This window comes from Drosophila takahashii, chromosome 2L (genome assembly GCF_030179915.1).
Source record: "Drosophila takahashii strain IR98-3 E-12201 chromosome 2L, DtakHiC1v2, whole genome shotgun sequence".
Taxonomy (NCBI): Eukaryota; Metazoa; Arthropoda; class Insecta; order Diptera; family Drosophilidae; genus Drosophila; species Drosophila takahashii.
Window position 1 is genome coordinate 14,800,457 of NC_091678.1, and position 19,296 is coordinate 14,819,752.

Here is a 19,296-nt window from a genome sequence, read left to right on the forward strand (position 1 = left end):
AGTTGGTTGGGGGGCTGTGTTGTTTGTCCACCCCGTTGGTTAACCGCTTTTCGTTTCGCGTTTCCCATTCCCAATTTCATTCCAGGCCCGCTCCAAGCTGCCCAAGAAGCGACGACGAGTCCTGCCCGTGGAGCAGCCGCGTCGCAAGAGGGAGCCAACTGCTCCGCATCGCGGCAGGACGAACGCCATTAAACAGACGCCGCCCACTGGGCCGGGATTGCTGGCCGGGGGCGTTGGTCCAGCGGGATCGGGAGGGGCGGGACTCGGTGGCCATGCGGTGGGCCACCCTCACCCCGCTGCCGGGGCGCCAATGTTCAAGGATGCGTTCGGCGGTGCCAAAATCGGTGAGTCCTGCAGCTGGCTTTTTAAATGCCCTGTACTCGAAATTCCATTTAGAATATAACTTATTTTTTACAACAATTAAATATTAATACAAATTTTGTTATTAAATGATTAAAAAGAACCAGAACATAAAAATCTCGAGTACAGGGTACCAATGAAGTCGTAATTTGCGACTTTACTTCTCTTGTCTGTCTCTTTCTGTCACTTTGAAGTTGTATTGAATTTAATTTTCTTTTTTGTTGCTTTTTCGGCCTGCAGATATTTAGAGCAGTCTCAGTGCTACAGACACACCCACACATGCAGCATACATCACACAGATACTCACACACACACACACACACAGAGAGATACTCGCTCTTGCTTTTTCCTCGCTGTTGGGGCCTGAATTAATTTCATTCAATTTCTTGTTTAATTATTTTATTATTTATGCACCCTTCCCTGGGCAAGTCAGCTGTTATTTAGCATTTAGTAGTCCCCGGGGTCTCAGCCGTCCCCCAGAGATTTCCACCCCTCCCTTCTCTACGCCACTGGGGAGCTTCATGTGGTAAATTTCCATTTTACTGATTATTCAAAAGCATTGAAGGCAGGACTTTCACCACATGCGAGTGGCTTGGATGCTGATGAGGCTGCAGACCCCGGGTGCCGAAGGACTTAAGTGGATATATGCACTCAACCGAGGACAAGATTCCCCACTATCCGCTGCTGCCCTCAGCAGCTGCAATTGTGGAGCAATTTCGCCAGTTCACCAAGGGTTATAAATTTAATGTCGTACGAGGATTTATAATCGCTTCGGTTTTGCTTAATGCTCTCAATTCCGGCTTGTGGATACGTTCCCCTTGCTCAGTTCACTTTGCCGTACTGCCGAGTCCATTAATGTTGATTTGAGATAATCCCGATTATTTATAGTCTTTACAGGGGCAACCCTCGGGGGAACACAAATATTAGTTAAATGAGTTAGGAATACATGGGCATTATGAGATGTATCTGGAAAGATTAATCAACTCTAAGTAAAGCTCGACCGAAATAATATTTTATTTCTTTGTTAGTTTAAATTTTCAATGCTCTTTTTGTGTTTAAATGTTCTGCTGACTTTAAATTAATTGGATGAACTATGTTATTTTTAATTGATTAAATGGAATTGTATTTATTATACATTTTTTAACTTTGTAAGGAACAATTGTTCAATAAATTCTTTTTTAATTTAATTTTTTAATGCTGTTGTTGAGTTTAACTATTATGCTGACTTGTAATTAATTAGATGAACTATATATTTGTAAATGGAATAAATTGTATTTATGTTAATTTATTTGATTTTGTAAGGAACCATTGTTTAATAAATGTTTCGGTATGTATTAACCATTTAAATCCTTTAAAGTTTTTTATGGCTATTGGGGGCTTTTTAAAATTGTAAGCTAAATCTTTTCCTTCTGCCTTTTTACCCCAGAACTTAATGTTTCTGCATATTGTTCTTAAATTAAATTAATTTAATTTCTTTTGTTCCTCAATGTTGGTCTATTTGTATTTGTACTTGTTACCTTTTGTGTGTGTTGGTGTAACAAAATGTAAACGAATGCGTGTGTTGTATATGTGTATCCGCAATGTAAATGCATCCGTCCGCCGGTCGGAAATCCAGGCACCGTGAACGTGAACGGCGTCAATGTCATTGGCCTGCATCCTGGGCAAAGGATAATGACGACGACTGCGACGTCGACGACGGCTACGATGGCGAATGTGGCTGATTCGACGCCGATGTCGGCAATGACCTACCAAGTGCCTATGCTCCAGCCACCGCCCGCCGCCCACCACAGTCATGGCCACGCCCATGCCCATGCCCACGCCCACTCCCATGGCCTTGGCCCCGCGTCGGCGGCGGCGATGACGTCACCGGCATCGCTCACTGGCTCAGCTGCTTCGGCAGCCGTTGCCACAGCCGCCGCAGCCGCCCCCGCCGGCCCCTCCTTCATCAGTTGTAAGTGTTGTCTTGTCTTGTGCCTATCTGTCTTTCTTTCAGTCTTTCAGTCTATCTGTCCATTCCCCTTTTCTACTTTCTTCTTTCTCCTTTCACCACCCTCTCTGTGGCCCTATGTCTCTGTCTTGGCATGCTGCACGTGTACAAATGTTTGCTAACCATTTTCAGAAAATATATTTTTACGCCTGTAAAAGCACTGAGGAAAATGAGCACCGGTATATACAATTTATTTATTTTAAGAAAAAATCTCAAAGTCTGTTCGGAAAAAAACAAAGAAAAGTTTGATAAAGTAATAAAGCTAAATCCAGTAATAATCTTAATTTAAATCCATTGCTCACATTGTTTTTTCAATTTAAAAGGTAGTATTAAAATTACTAGTTTAATTTAAGTTTGTATTTTTTGATTGGTTTGAAAAAAAGGTATAATAATATGTTTAGTCACTTAAAACATTTTTAATTTAAATACGGATTGGCAAGGCAAAACAAATATGCTTAAAATTAGTCAATAAATTTAAAAGAATTATGGTAGGATTTTGGCGAACTCAAGGTCATGGTCGGTTACATTTTTTATAGCACAATAATTTATTTCACATACTTGAACTTACAATTATCAAATAAAAAGCTAAATATCTTGAAAATGTGAGTCCCGTAAATTTAATCCTAAGTGTATATTTCCTTTAACCCCATGGCAAGATCTTCTTAGGGGCCTTCAACAATTAGTAGAATGGGTGGGGGCAACACCCTACTGTCATTGCCCCTGAGCTTGTTAAAATTTATCGCATGCTATAAATTTCGCCCGAATGCTATAACTTTGTCACTCCGAGAGTCAGTCAATAAAAGAGGTTGCAACAAACACAAAGCGGGGAAAAGGAAAACTTTTTATGTTTATTTGCATATTAAAAGCTTTTTGCAACTTATTTTTATTTTGGGCATTTAACTTTAATTACAATTTTATTATGCTAGGCGAAAATCCTTTTTATGTCATATTTCAAAAGGCCAAAACCGGCGTAAACGTTCTATATGCTGCCACCCACACTTAGGCACTCAAACATATATAGAAATAAAGTTCATTTATCGTCAAACAAATTGAAAAACTTTTTCCATTTGCCCGGCCGTCCAACAAAGCGCTGGAAAATAGCCCAGCTCTCAAACGTGGAAAAAAAGTGTAAAAATATGAGGACGGAAAACCTGTCGAAAAAAATATAATGGGAAGAACCTGGGCAGAAAAATTTCTGCATGATGTGCATTTTAATTAAAGCCACAAAAGCTCAAGTGTGCATGCTCAAATCTCGACTTTTCTCTTTTCTTTTGTCCAGGAAAAGTGAGGCGGCACTCAAATGGGGAAACGGAAGGCAGTTTGCGGCTCTCAAGGCGATTAATTTCTTGAGCCAGTTGTGAGCTTCTGAAAAGTAAAGAAAAAAGCAAGAATTTCAGTCGAAAGTTGAAAGTTGCTTAGTTGAACCTGCTCGGATGTTGTACAGTAGGGGTGCCAGGGCAGGGCCTTAAAAGGAAAGTGTTAAAAGAAAAAAAGCCATAAATGCAAATTCGAAAAGAAGATGAAAGTTTTGAGCTGTAGTTAAACAAGGAAAAGATCGGAGGTTAAAACTTTAGTATAATAGGGATTTAATTGTTCTGTTATTATTACGGGTATACTCTACGAGTATCGGGAACTATTCGGACCATTCATTCAAAAGTTATCAGCAAATAATGGAGTTCAAGCAGTGCATCGCTTTCTTGCAAGCATATCTCCATCTTCCTAGCACTTCCTTCAGCTGAGTAATGGGTATCTGATAGTCAACCCACTCAACTACAGCGCTTTTTAGTGCTTTTCATATTCATATTTCTAAAAATGTATAACTTAGTTTTTTTATACCCTAATTTTGGCTCATTTATAATGTTTATAAACACTTGTAGTGAAGCTCAAGAATTTTAAAATGTTTCCAAGATGTTCTGAGAAATATAATTATTAAGTGTTTTCTTTGTTGTCGCATTGCTGTTATTTTAAGAACGGTTCACACGTAGCGAAACTTTTTATAAGCCGCTTAGAAGATGCAACTGGCCCCGTTTTCTTGGTGAAAAAAAGAAACGAGAAAAAGTGTTGCATACTTTGGCACGTTCTTAGCCGGGGCAAATGACATTTCTCTGTTCCCCGGAAATGCAGGAGCGGTGACATTTGGCACGGTTCCTGTTTGCGGCCCCTTTCCGTCTCTGAGCTGCTTTGCATTATGTTAAAGTGTGGAGACTCGAGGGCAGTAGCTTTTCCTACCACTTTTGGATGCAAATTGCGGAGCACAAAAATAGCAACTAAATCACTAGCGGGCCAAGTGGAGCTACATAGCTATTTTTGCGATCTTGTAGTGGTAATTTGCCAAGCACACACACTCTCGTAGAAAAAGGCTTGTACAATTTATGGCCACAGTGGGCCAAGACCGAATGCCAACGGCAGGCCGATGGCCAGGAATTTCAATTAAGAACGGCAGTGTGTGGAGATCCTCCACCTAAAGGCATCTGTGTCTGTGGAAAAATCCCAACCCATTCTGTACCTTGTTTCACTTGCTGCTACTTTTTTTTTTCTTCTTCGCACCGCCAAGTGCTCTGCGAGTCCTGGGAAATTAATTTTAATATTTAAAGTTGTTGCACTGGCTCAAATAGAAACTGTAAAAGTAAACCAATTTCCACGTTAACAACTTCTCAACGACTGTCAGTTATAGTTAAAAGTTTGTCTGAAAAGACGGTCCTTTGATGGATTGCCTTGTTAAGTAGAGGAATTTCCATCGGGAACTTTCTATTGGTTAACTTGGTGTTGACATTAAGTTAAATATGTTTATTGAGAGAAGAGACAACTGTGATTTAGTAAAATCAATAGATTGTAATTTGTAGTCTTTTTTTTATTTTTTTTTATTTTATTGTCTGATGTCTGCCTGTTCCATTTCATTTTTATATTCATGCTTTTATTTTCTAGTAACCTTTTTTAAATGGCATAACTTTTTATCCCATTCCAACCCCTCTTTAATTTTTGTTTGCTTAAAGTTTATCGCAAATAGATTTTCCCCCCACTTGAAATTATGGCAAGCTAAAAGTTTTCCACGTCCGCTTGTCGAGCGCCTGTTGATAGAAATGATAAAGATGTATATTTTAATGCGAGTGTATTTTAGCTATAGAAATATTCAAAATGATTTCGCAACTTTTCACTTTTTTCTAACGTCTTGCCGCCAACTTTTTTTTATCTGAATGCTATGTAGAAGAATATTTTAGCTGCGTGCCTTTTTAAAGTTTTGTAAACCATTTCTCCAGCTCCTCCTTTATTTTTTTTCCTTGCTTTCCGTGTTTGTTTTCTTTTCGGTTGTTTTGGGGGAAACTTTTGCCTTGGCCCCGGCCACCGCTACATTGTTTGCTCCGACGGCACTAACGCATTTCCCCGGCTTTTCCGGGCCGCCTCCTCTGACTTTGCAGCGGACTACTTGAGCGTGCCGGCGGTGCAGAGCCTTCAGCCGCGGGCGGCGACGACTGGCCACGACTTCATGCTGCCGCTCCAGCCGAAACTTCTGGGCCCCCTGGGTGAGTTCCTCCTTTTCCTCCTCCCCCTCCCCCGTTGCTAGCCGGGGATTTTCCCCCTCCGACCCGTTAGTTGAAAGTTTTGCGGACAGATAATTGAGGGGCAGGGGCGGCGGAAAAGGTGATGGCAACGCAGTTGAACCCACTTGTAACCACACACATAGTTTGAGAGCCATTGTACGGCCAGGACAATGGTTCTTGTCAGGTCGAGGGCAGGGTGTCACCGGAAAAGTTTCACACCCCTGCCGAGCACTGCACTCCGAGAATATTCCCTAACCTATTATTTAATTTTACTCACTATGATTCTCGGTTAAGCTATTGTATAATTTAATTTTATTGACTATCAAGCTTCATTTTACTGGGATTTACGATACAAACTTGGGAAAGTAAACTGTTAGCCTTGAGCTAGAAATATATTGAAGTACACTTTCATTTTCAATCAAAAAGTTTGCAAATAATAAATAGATTCATTAACAACAATTCTCACTGCAATAAGTTTTTGTTAAATTAAACATATTTAAAATACCTTATTTTTAAATTTTCATAATAGTTTGCTAAAAAAACAAATGTTCAAGAATTTGTTCGATTTATTTATAATGTTCTTTAGAATGCACAAACTTTAAAAACAGGAGATGTCCCGGCCAACATATACTATTTAAAACAGAATTCAAACAGCCTATTTTTTTCGATTAAATTATTTTGATTTGTGGACAGGGTACCGAGTGCCTCTACTCCCTCATCTTTCTGGCTCACATAACACCGGACCCGTGGGAAGCGGAAGTGCCTGGAGGACTGGTATGCGTAGTGCTGCTGGCTCATTCACTTGAAGCCCTCACAGATGCCTGCACAATGTGGCGGCGATAAACCAATCGCCGACATGTCCTCGAATGCACTTCCGCTTCCGTGTCCGCAGCCGCATCCGCATCCGCATCCTTCAGATACTTTGCAAGCCGAAGTGTTTATAGTTGCCATCTCTTCTGCTTTCTCTCCACTCGACAGAACGCAAGGATCAGCATCCGCTGCAGCTGACCGCCCACAATTTGGCCTCGGATACGCACCAGCTGATGTATTCGGGCCACGCCCACCCCACCCACAAGACGGCGGTGGGCGGTGGGGCAACTGTGCTGAATGTACCGCCCACATTGAGCATGACGCACAGCCAAATGCCACCCGGCATGGCCAGCATGGGTCAGCGAACCCCCAATCTGAGTTTCAGGGCCGCCCACGGAGGAGCCAGCTCCCAGGTGGGCACGATACAGCAGCCCATCCCCCAAGCCCACGCCCATGCCTGCCACGCCGCCACGAACTGCAACATCAAGATCTCGGTGGCCTCCGCCGGCGTCCCGATGGGCTGCCCGGATGAGTTCCGGGCCCCCAAGGTGACGCTGCTCGACGATCTCAGCGACGAGGTGAATTCCTCGACGGACGAGTGCGGGGACTGCTGCCTGGTGGAGGACAGCGATACCTACGAGGGAGCCACCATCAACAATGGCCAGAGTGGCCAGGAGAACGGAACGGAGGCCATCGGACTGGACGATGGTCTGCTGGACAACGAAGAGGAGGACGAGGACGGCGAGGGTAGCGGGGTGGGCGGGGACACCGGCGATAGTCTCGGGGGGATCTACATAGGTCCCAGGCATTGATTGCCAGACATTAACTGGGATTTTCCCCATTGAAACAACGGACTTGCCAACTTCTGACAGTACTGCCCAAAAATGCTCCAATGCTGCAACTCGGTGAAAGTAAGAAAAAATGCTTAAAATCTTTAAGAAAGTGTAGTCTATGTGTAATGTGAATGAATCGTTAAGTTTACTCTAAACCTAAAGCTGAAGGGAACTTTATCTGGTTAGGCAGCCGCACAAAGTCTTAAATGAGAAGTGTATCTTTAGGTGTTTGAAGACCAAGGTCAATCATACTCAAACTTTTGCCAAGGGTTCTAAAGATGTCTAAAAAAGTTCTCAATATAATCAATTGACTAAATACTGTTTTCTGAATTTTAGAATCTTAAATTCAATCATTTTTCAAAAATTGAAGATTTAGTAGAGCAGAGAGTGTCTGTTAAGTGTTTCTCTAAATTTCCACTCAATAAAAGCTTTTAAAACTGTCAAGTGCTTAATAGCTAAACGTAAGCGGTGATTTTATTGCTTTCTAAGTCGTAAAAAATACCGAATTTTAAACAGCATTGAGAGAAAGAGTGCATATATAGTTTTCAAATAAATTAAATATTATTATAGTAAGTCCCAAGATCACTGCCTTTCCAACTGTAAACTTTCCCAACTAAAGTTTAAAAGCATTCCATTAATTTTAAGAGCGGACAGCAAACATTTCTCAACCATTTATCAGCAGTTTTAATCAATCTTTGCCCTCTACTCACGGCATGCGACAAAGAACGTTTCTTGTCTGGCCAAGACAAACATCCGTAACATTTGTATCAGTGTCCTTATAACTGTCATGTTGACAACTGTCATTGGCAGCGTGCATGCAGGATTGTTTGCCTGTGTGGGTGGTTGTGGGTCCTCGTGCAGCCGGGCACGTCCTGGCGAAAGTCCTGCAAACAATGGGTGGAGACTGAGATGGAGGGGGTCAAATGTGGGCAGGCAGAAGCAAACATATCGTCCATATAAATGTGACCACTTGTGTGCAGCCAGCCAGTGATATATAAGACCCAGGACCCCACAAGGTGTTTATTGTGCAAATCTTGGGACGCAAAAATTGCATGGCCAACTATAAATTCGCACACTTGACTCGCACGCTCCGTTTCCCGGCTGAGACCCTGAATCATGGCCAAAAGTGTCACTGGGCTTGTTTATCTGACACATTGACTGCTGCCACCATTTCAATGAACTGGCGAGCAAAAACTGTGTCGACGAGGAGCACACAAAAGGCAAAAGGCGACGACAGCAGCCAAAAACTATTATGGCGACGAGGATTCTTGTCCTTGGTGTTCTTATTCTCACAACCACACTCCTCTTCAATGGCGGTTTGTGTGTGGTTGACCTTGTAAATAGTCTTTTGCGGTCTTGTGTTTACTTTTCATTCTTCGACATTTATTCCCATAAATGTTAATTGATTTATTCATAGAAGCTGTCAGAGAGAAAAGCTAAACGCATGGATCTGTAAATATTTGAGTATGACGGTCAAGGACTAACCGAAAAAAAATAAAAACGAAACTGAACATAAGATAAAAGATGAAAGTAGAAGACATATTTGACTTTACATAAGGTTCAATGGTAATTTTTGGTCCAATATTTATAGTTTTTGATGTGCTAAAAACGATTAACAAAAAGATGAACAATTTTGATTCCGATTCTTATGTAAGGCCAAAGCTCGTTGTAAGTGGATGTGGCAAATAGTTGGACGTCATAGACTTAAATAGATATCATGCCCGAACAATGAGGTGAGGGAAGTGATGCCAATTAGTCAGTATAATCAAATCCGTTGGTCTGAATGTGCGTCGTTCTAAATTTACTCTTTATTACTTAGCTAATCTCTGATTAAAATGTTAAATAATTGCCCAATTGTTGTGTAAGGGCATTCCTGGTTTCGGCATGCCGATTACACCCCTTTTTTCCCCCGTTTAAATATAGATTCCTTACTTTACAATGTATAAGGAAAAAGTTGCTTTAAATACTGTTCAATTTAAAAAAGAAACCTCTCACATGTTTTCCCATATTACCAAACCAAAAAATTCGAAATTAGGAAAAATTTGAAAAGAGTATATAAATATTTATTGTTAATTCCAAAACAAACTTTTTAACTAAAGTTAAATTTAAATTTAAATAAGTTAATAATATTAAAGGAAATCGGAAATGAATCTTTTGATATAAGCGAGGCTGCAGCGAACCAGTGCTTATTGAAATAAATATTGTTTCAATAGGAATATAGTTAGTTTTAAAAACACAAGTGAGATACTAAACTAATATTAAACTTTTGCCTAGCAAATAACTAAGTTTAGTCCGGTCAATGCAGAAGAAATCCATTGCATACAGAAATCGATTCAAGAAATAAATCCTTTTGAAAGAAATCACCCACCACAGACAGGAAACATGAAACCGGCTGAACGTAAATTACAAGAATTTTGGAATATAATCTCTGTGTACATAGATAATCTCAAGAACAACCTTATTTCATTAGTTAAATGTCGAGCGCAGTGGAAAAACATTTCTACAATATGTACTGTAAGTAAAGTGTCAAGAACAGAAGAACATAAAACGAAAACTGTTTACAAACAAAGCGAATTTTTAAATGTTGAAAAAAATGAGATCCCGAAAAAGGAAATAATAAATAACAAAACAAAATGTGGTGTGCAAACATAAAATTAAATTTTAACGGAAATAAAAATTCTTTGAAAAAGCATTCAATATTTCAATGATTTTTACACGGACCCATCATCACCGCCACACGTTTTTCAGCCAAACCAAGACACGTACCGCATTTTATGCTAATCAAACCGGGACGGGAGGAAAATTCAATTTCAGGGCCGCCCAAACAGAAGCCACGGACCAGGATTTTTAATTTAAAAGGGCCGACACGGCCCACACACACACATTCAGCCATTCCGCAAATGCGAAACCGACTCCCACTCACATTTCATTTGGCCAGGCCATAAACAGAGGATCAGCTTCGAGGCCGCCCTCATAAGGCCATTTAGAGGGAAATTTATGCTTGCCACCTCTGCAGTAAAATGGGCCAAAAAACACGGCCAAAAAATACCATCGGGCCCTTAGAAATGGGAAACTGCAAGTGATGGCGTCTAATATAGACACTTAACCACTTACAACCAGGCCAGCACACACAGAGGCACTCCCCAGTACGATTTTGATACACGTACACGCAGTTGGCACATCAAAGCGCAAATCCATTAAGCATTAAGCGGGAGTCAGGTGCGGAACTATGCGGGCCAAGATACAGAAATCATGTTTATTCAAGGTGTCCAGATACTCTTCATTATTTTTAAGACAGGGATAAGAAAATAGAGCTTGTCAAAATATCGACAGTTTACTATTTGTCGATATTTAATATGTGTTCTCCCTTGAAAACATCGATATAATCGATTCGATATTGTGAAAGTATCGAAAATATCGATAATTTGCAAGCTCTATAAGGTATGCATAAGAATCTTTTTTATTTGGATTTTTAAATAAAATACTGGATAGAAAACAAATGATTTTGACTTTAATAAAGTGAGAATACAATTTTACAAGACTAGGTGATTTATTTCTTTTCTTTTTTTTGTAATATTTTTTTTTACCATAAGTCCCAGAATATTATGATAGTTTATTTCCTCCCTCCAGAAAGGGTATCTCGGAAAATCCCTTGCCTGGCATTGAAGCGGGCAAAGGAAATCACAAAACCCGCTACGTGAGCCCGCTGCAAAGGCGAGGAGCTTATCTGCAGCCCAGCATCCAGAGTTCCAGAATCCCAGGAGTGTGCTACAGTGGTGCGGCAAGAAAAACAGACGGAGACAGCAGAGCCGCTCATAAGCGAGGCAAGATTAATGAGCACCACCTGCCTGCAGACAAATTAGATGGCATAATTCAGCGTGACCCGCACACGGAACATATTCCTCGCGCGGAATTGGAAGGTTGCCCCACTCGCACATACATACATAGGTGTGTGGCGTAGATCCCCATCGTTAAGTGCTGGCAAATTTATGCAAAATAAATTATTTGCCAGTTTGAAACATGCAGGAACAACGAAAGTAAGTGAAACCCGAGTTAAAGCGAGCAAACGAGACCCAACCATCCCTCTAGAATCCAGCATAAGCTGCTGATTTATGCCTGACTTGATAAAATGTCGCATATCCGGTTCCGTCTTTTCTCAGGCCCAGGAAAATGAAATACAATTTCTTCTTCGCCTTCCCCCTTGCCCGCTGCTTTGCTTACATTTCTGGGAAATGGCAGTTACGTTTGGGGATGGGAGGCTGCGATAAAAGCCAGAAGAAGTAATCAAAGTTAGCATATGGCGGCGATTGCTGCCTAGAAATGCATGGCAATCTCCAAATGTGCTCTCTGATTGTCTGCAACTCGTCTGACACGCCCATTTTTATTCATTTTCAGCTGCCTTTTTGTGTGTATTTGGGCGTGTTTTTTCGTTCTCCCTGTGTTTGTGTGTTTGTTATGGCCTCGCACACAGCTAGAGGGTGTGGCTGACGGGGCGTATGAGTAATGCTCCTCTCGATGAATAACCGGCACATCTTATTCTGTTCCTTTTTTGCGGGGGAAGTCATGAACCTTTCATAAACACAATGCTTGCATTACAACTGTAATAACTTTAAATTTAATGAAATCCATTTTTTATCACTTTCTAAGAAATATTAAATATTATACATAAAAGTTCTTGGATATTTTATATCTTCCAAGGAAAAACAAATTTGTTTTTTATTTTTCTTTGTATTTATTTAGATTTAATGAATTCTTTTTTAAATTTTATTAAAAATGTAGCAAGTGTGTGTTATAGCTGAAAAAGTGCATAAATAAAATCTTCAGTTTCTTAGGAATTGAAGTCTGATGACCTACTTTTGGCTTCTAAAATGCCACTGCGTGAAACCAAAAAACTACAGAAAAATACTTTGCTTCCTTTTTGCTTTTTTCTGTGAAAAAGAGTTATTGCCAAAGATTGTCAGAAAGAAAAAAGTATTGTTTAAAGGGGATATAAAACACTTTTAATGGGAGGACCAAAATGCCAAAAGATAATGCAGGAACCTCGATGATTCACAGGTCATTCGCAACTATCTCTATCCGATTGACAGCATTTCCTTTTTGGCATTTTTCTGGCCAACTGGCATACCTTCAAAGCCCGACGTCTATCTCTCATGTTCATGTTGATATAGCAGCGCAGCATTCGCCAGGAGACCTTCATGGTGGTTTTCAATTCCCGTCCGAACTTCATGATGTAATACATCCCATCGGTGGCTTCAAGGACGTACCACAGCACCGCTCCACTCACCAAACTGGTAATTAGCCCCGAAAGCCAATAGACATACGGCGACGTTTGGCAGCCGTTGTGCATAAACTTCATGAGCTCATCCGTCAGGCAGAACAGCAACCTTTCCAGGCCGCACCAAATGATAATGGTGCCCACTTCCGTCAGGAAAATGGCTGCCACGATCTCGACGATTAGCCGCCAAAAACGGGCCATGTGCATAAAGCGACGAGGATAGATGGAGGTATCCCAAAGGAAACACAGAGTGGCCGCCAGGAAAATCCAGCTGGCCAAGTCGGGAGCCGGTGAGCAGCAATCCTCCGGCTGGGCAAAGAAGAAGTAGCAACCCATCAGTTGGAAAAAGGCCGCCAGGCCCACAGCCAGGTTTTCCATTTATCTGGCTTATTATGTTTTTTTTCGGTGTCTTGAACGATTTACCGAAAAGTGTAGTTGTCAGATATGAAAATTTTAATGAAAACTAGATTATATATCGGACCTGAAAAAATGCTAAATATTAATTTAAGCTTACAAAATGTACAATCGACTTTAAGTGCATATTCACCCACTTGGCTCGGCATGATTGACAGTCTCTGGGTAATTAGCATGCTCCAATCAACAGCAGGAGCCAAAGCGTCAGAGGAAACCCCCTTCAAAGTGAAGCTCATTGCAATTAATTAGTGTTTGTCAACCCATACAAATCGGCACACCCCAACACACATGCAGGCAGACTCAAACAACCCTGCAAGCAAAAAGGCGATAATTCTATCGCCTCACGTCCAGTAGTCACTTCTTAGTAACTTCTGAAAAATAGAATCACAACAAAACGGGTCGCGATCGTGGCAAAGTAACTTCTGAGGCACTTCTAGGCGATAGAAAGACGGTAGAACACAATTTTCAAAAACAAAAGGCCTGAAATCGCCAGACGTAGTGAAGTGACAGAAGTTACTTCGGCGACCCTTGTGCAAGTGACTTAGAAGTGACTTTGGGAAGTGTCGCCGAAGTTACGTCTGGAAGTGACTTCGGCGACACTTCTGGAAGGGACTCAGAAGTGATTTCGGGAAGTGTCGCCGAAGTGACGTTTGCACGTTTGACGTTCGGCGACACTTTTGGAAGTGACTTAGGGAAGTGTCGCCCAAGTGACTTCTGGACATGACTCAGAAGTAACTTTGGGAAGTGTCGCCGAAGTGACTTGTGCAACTGACTTAGAAGTGACTTCTGGAAGTGACTCAGAAGTGACTTCTGGATGTGACTCAGAAGTGACTTCGGGAAGTGTCGTCGAAGTGACGTTTGCAAGTGACTTCGGCGACACTTTTGGAAGTGACTTAGAAGTGTCTTAGGGAAGGGTCGCCGGAGTGACGTCAGGAAGTGACTTCGGCGAAACTTATGGAAGTAACTCAGAAGAGACTTTGGGAAGTGTCGCCGAAGTGACGTCTGGAAGTGACTTCGGCGGCACTTCTGGAAGTGACTCAAAAGTGACTTCGGGAAGTATCGCCCAAGTGACTTCTGGAAGTGACTCAGAAGTAACTTTGGGAAGTGTCGCCGAAGTGACGTCAGGAAGTGACTTTGGCGACACTTCTGGAAGTGACTCAGAAGTAACTTTGGGAAGTGTCGCCAAAGTGACGTATGAAAGTGACTTCGGCGACACTTCTGGAAGTGACTCAGAAGTAACTTTGGGAAGTGTCGCCAAAGTGACGTATGAAAGTGACTTCGGCGACACTTCTGGAAGTGACTCAGAAGTAACTTTGGGAAGTGTCGACAAAGTGACGTATGAAAGTGACTTCGGCGACACTTGTGCAAGTGACTTAGAAGTGACTTTGGGAAGTGTCGCCGAAGTTACGTCTGGAAGTGACTTTGGCGACACTTCTGGAAGGGACTCAGAAGTGATTTCGGGAAGTGTCGCCGAAGTGACGTTTGCACGTTTGACGTTCGGCGACACTTTTGGAAGTGACTTAGAAGAGACTTTGGGAAGTGTCGCCCAAGTGACTTCTGGACATGACTCAGAAGTAACTTTGGGAAGTGTCGCCGAAGTGACTTGTGCAACTGACTTAGAAGTGACTTAGAAGTGACTTCTGGAAGTGACTTCTGGAAGTGACTCAGAAGTGACTTCTGGATGTGACTCAGAAGTGACTTCGGGAAGTGTCGTCGAAGTGACGTTTGCAAGTGACTTCGGCGACACTTTTGGAAGTGACTTAGAAGTGTCTTAGGGAAGGGTCGCCGGAGTGACGTCAGGAAGTGACTTCGGCGAAACTTATGGAAGTAACTCAGAAGAGACTTTGGGAAGTGTCGCCGAAGTGACGTCTGGAAGTGACTTCGGCGACACTTCTAGAAGTGACTCAAAAGTGACTTCGGGAAGTGTCGCCCAAGTGACTTCTGGAAGTGACTCAGAAGTAACTTTTGGAAGTGTCGCCAAAGTGACGTATGAAAGTGACTTCGGCGACACTTCTGGAAGTGACTCAGAAGTAACTTTGGGAAGTGTCGCCAAAGTGACGTATGAAAGTGACTTCGGCGACACTTCTGGAAGTGACTTCGGGAAGAGTCGCCGAAGTGACGTCTGGAAGTGACTTCGGGAAATGTATTCTATCGTCTTTATATCGCCTAAAAGTGCATTAGAAATTACTTCCCCACAAGAGCGACCCTGTTTTCTGTGACTAAGGGCCGGTTTCTCGAGTGCCGGCTAACATTTCTCGAACAGAAAAAGTCCCAGCTAAGGCATTTTGGCTTTCTCGAGCACCAATGTGAGAGCTTACTTTGACAGGGACTCTGAGTCCCTGTTAAGCGTTTTCGTCTCGATAGAATGACAGCTGATTTCCCAAAGCCAACTAAGAAGAAGAAACGAAATCACAGCTGAATTTTCCTTTGAATTATACCCAAACAGCTGATGAAATAATCGAAGCACGCTATTTTTTGCGCTTTACAGCACAATTCTGTGAGTTAACAGCACTCTGTAATTGTTTCTCGTTCAGATAAATTAAAGCAGTCGAGAAAGCGGATTTGCTTTTACGAACAGTTTATCTGGTCTTTAAGTTTTTCGAACAGATAGCTATCAGGGACTTTGACAGGGACTCGAGAAACCGGCCCTAAGACACAACTTCTTCGCGATAGATGTAGATTTTGCTTTTGTAAAATATGTTCTGTCGTGTTTTTATCTTCCAGAAGTTACTAAGAATTGACATCCTGACGTGAGGCGATAGAACTATCGCCTTTTTGCTTACAGGGGTGTGACAATCATTTGGGGGGAAATTAGTTTGCCGACCCGCCCACTAATAGTCTCGCATTACGCGCTTATCTAAAATCAGTCGGCCGACAGCCCGGGCAGTCAGCCAAAAAAGTGCCAGCAAATTAACATAACATTTACCGCAATTAATCAAAATTAAATGGGCCCCATCGCCCAGGTTCTCTCGGATGGCCATGTCAATGAACCGCATGAACAGCCCAGCTACACGGGTCCCCCTAAAAGTCAACCTCCGAACAACCTCTGTCTACGTCTCCGACTTTTCTGGAGTGGCTTTGAGTGGGTGGCAGGGCAGATGGACGAATGGCTACCTGGCGGCCCACTGTGAACTTGAATCTATCAAAGCCATTGGCATCGGCTAAGTGAAAGTGCCTGGATCTGACAGGGAGAAAGACCTTTTTGCCACAGGCCAGGCACAGTGGTTTCACTTATGTCTAAAAGGTAGTGGAGATATTCTAAAGATTAATAGAAAATTATATGTTTAGTACTCTATAATTTAGATGTCAATAATTAACCAAAAAAAAGGATACTCTTAAAGAATCCTTCTAGATTATTTTGCATTTTATTCGAATTGAGATTTTGAAATTTAATATCGTTTCATACCACTGTTCTAAAAACATTCACACACATTAAGCCCACTGATGAAGAGGGTTCATTGATGCCAGGAATAGGGTCCCGTATTTGTTTGTGCGTGTTCGGGTTCATCTTGTCTATTTAAAAATTGATTTGTTGTTATTTACATGCAACATTATTTATTTTGGATATCTCTTTAAGCGATTTTGTGCCAGGCCGCGATAATGGTGTGTCCTTCAGGTCTGGTTGCCGCTGTCGAAAATCCAATTTGTAAGTGTCACTGACAGTTTTTGGGCGAGAGAATGCGAGGGAAATTTTTCATTGGTGATTTCTCCAGTGAAGCGGGAATCACAGTTGATTTCGGATGCAACAAGTTGCTGGCGTGGGTCAGGATATGGCATGACTGGAGGTGTCACAGCATGACTTTGGTTATTGTGATTATTCGGGGGTAGACAACTAGGATGTGTTCATTTGGAGGGATGCTGATGGAGATGGAAGTGGAGACAGCCAGATAGGGGCAGTAATTGAAGGCATTCGTGTAGAAAAATCAATCAAAATTGTGCGCTTGACATTTGAACGGGTTGGGTGAGATTTCAATTTGGGGCTTGGGGAATTTTTTTGGAAAAAGTAAATATTTTAAAAATCATCCAGGCGGAAGATCATTTGCATATATATTTATACAGGTCATTAAAAAATGTAAACCATTTTTTGCTGATGATTAAGGCAAATGAATAATTAATTTAAAATTCCCTCAAGGGAAGCACTTATTTTTCAATTAAATAATAAATCACTTCAGGCAGAGGTAATGACTGCAAGGGCGGCAGCAATTAAGCGTAAGCAACTGCAAAATGTCTGGGGAAAATAATTTGCACTTCCGCGCCCAGTCAGCACCCAGCATCCTAGCCCTCGGATTGCGGCAGGAAGCCTGGAACAGACGCGCGGCCAAGTCATGCTCTTAAAATTTTATATAATTTCGCACGTGAAACTTTAATGAACTTTTCACACTCACTACACACACGCACGCCAATTAAGATAGGGGACCCAGTGGGAGGAGGAATCCGTGGTCCTGACACTGAGAGTCGGCATAGGAAGTACCAGCAGCAGGATACATATGCTGGGCTTCCTGGGATTCCCAAATCCCCCTTTGGCTTCACTAAACTTTAAATTTGCAGATTTGGCACGTTCTTCACAAAGTTTGCATAAACCGGACGATAAAAGGGCTTTGTTTATATGAACATACAGAACTTGACTAAAATTTACAAAAATATTTTACTAAATTATATCAATAGGACATTTATTCGTTCCTTTTTTTATTTCTAACCTTTTTTTAATTTTGTTGTAAGAAACATTTAAATGTTACCCCTTTTTCTTAGCCACTGAAGCTCCAGATCAGCATTAAAAAGTGTTTAACCCCCAAACTATGGGTTTTTGGGTCTAACCTAGTAACCAAATGCATTGAGTGAAGTCAGTGAGGAGGGGAAGTGGGTGCCAGGGGAACCGGAAACATGTGGCAGCCAACTTCGACTAAAGATGCCAGCAGCAACAACCAGCTTGACTTGTCAAATCGTGCGCGTAAAAGTTTTAGCCATGAAAAGTTTTCTGCTGCTACCTGAAAGGTTTCGTTTTTTTGCAGATTATGTGCTCTTTCGCTGATACCGACTATGAAATGGAATAGGGAATAGTTGAGGACATTAAATACCCATTTAAAGGGTTAAAATAAATAATAATTTTAAAATTTGAAAATTTAAAGAGGTTTGCTGATTGAATAATCCCAGAAATGGGTTACAAGTTTTCCCAGTTGCTGCTCTGCCAACACACACAATATAGAACAGCGATCAGCCAATGAAACTTACATGTTTTGAGGAGTAATCCACTCAAACAAACCAAATATCAACATCTTATGCCATTTGCTGGTCTAATATCTCCCACATACCCTACAAAAATGAGCTGCGGCAGCAACAAAGTTGTCTGTCATGAGCTGCATGTTGCACTCGTGTCAGGCGGCAACAAGGAACCCAGGACCAGGAAACGGAGCTGCATCCGGGGGCTTTTTACGTGACGCTGGCGGAGCGACTTGTCAAAGGCAGTTCCATCAGTTCCGCTTCCCCTCCTGCTCCCCCTCCCCCTCCTCTTTCTCTTCCCTGGAGACAAATTGAATTCGTTGGAATTGTTGCAACTCTGTGGCATTCGAAATGTGGACAGGCTGCTGGCTGGCACTGCGGCAGTTGGCGATTTGTTTGTGTGTCGTTTTGGTGCAGGCATCGCTTGATTTGCATTTCGCTCCGGACCGCTTTTCCCACTTTCACTCTCCTCGCTCCATCAGCCGTTGAAAATCACGCTAATTGTCGCAGGGCCCAGCACACAGGAAAAAACAAACAACATTCCGACACAAAAAAACCCTGTTTATTTTAAGCCTCCTTAAAGAATTTAAAACAGACATTGAATTTGAAAAAAGAAAACTTAAAATATTTTTTAAGGGAATTTAAAAGCTAATTAAAGCCTAAAAATATAGCAGATAAAACTAAAAAATCCCCAGATTGATAACATTAAGACCCTGATAAACTTAATATGTTAGCACTGATAAATTAATTAATTATTGTTATTTAAGTTCTCATGGGAAAGATGTAGATTTCCAAGATTCTTTAATTTTCCTTAAAAAATAAGTATTTTCTCCACGTGCATTTGGGCGCAATGCAGTTGTT

General features: G+C 41.7%; 3 protein-coding genes across 4 annotated transcripts in view; 2 read left to right on the forward strand and 1 right to left on the reverse strand.

Moving 5' to 3' along the window:
* Shawl (Shaw-like) overlaps positions 1 to 7,784 on the forward strand; it is a 35,811-nt gene extending 28,027 nt beyond the window's left edge. Inside the window, exons 8-11 of one of the 2 annotated variants that reach the window (XM_044395017.2) lie at positions 86 to 344; positions 1,976 to 2,311; positions 5,764 to 5,868; positions 6,865 to 7,784. In XM_044395017.2, the coding sequence (XP_044250952.2) occupies positions 86 to 344; positions 1,976 to 2,311; positions 5,764 to 5,868; positions 6,865 to 7,508 (1,344 nt within the window). In that variant the 3' untranslated portion in view covers positions 7,509 to 7,784. The remainder of the gene's footprint in view (positions 1 to 85; positions 345 to 1,975; positions 2,312 to 5,763; positions 5,869 to 6,864) is intronic. The other variant, XM_070217923.1, reaches the window with a different exon arrangement.
* Positions 7,785 to 12,493: 4,709 nt separating this feature from the next.
* On the reverse strand, positions 12,494 to 13,263 carry LOC108063634 (uncharacterized). Its single transcript, XM_017150782.3, has one exon. It carries the CDS (start codon positions 13,180 to 13,182, stop codon positions 12,586 to 12,588), a length of 597 nt encoding a protein of 198 aa, XP_017006271.2. The 5' UTR covers positions 13,183 to 13,263; the 3' UTR covers positions 12,494 to 12,585.
* Positions 13,264 to 13,365: 102 nt separating this feature from the next.
* Positions 13,366 to 14,849, forward strand: LOC138912886 (S-antigen protein-like). Its single transcript, XM_070214512.1, has 2 exons — positions 13,366 to 13,383; positions 14,127 to 14,849. Exons 1-2 carry the CDS (start codon positions 13,366 to 13,368, stop codon positions 14,847 to 14,849), a joined length of 741 nt encoding a protein of 246 aa, XP_070070613.1.
* Positions 14,850 to 19,296: the final 4,447 nt, after the last annotated feature.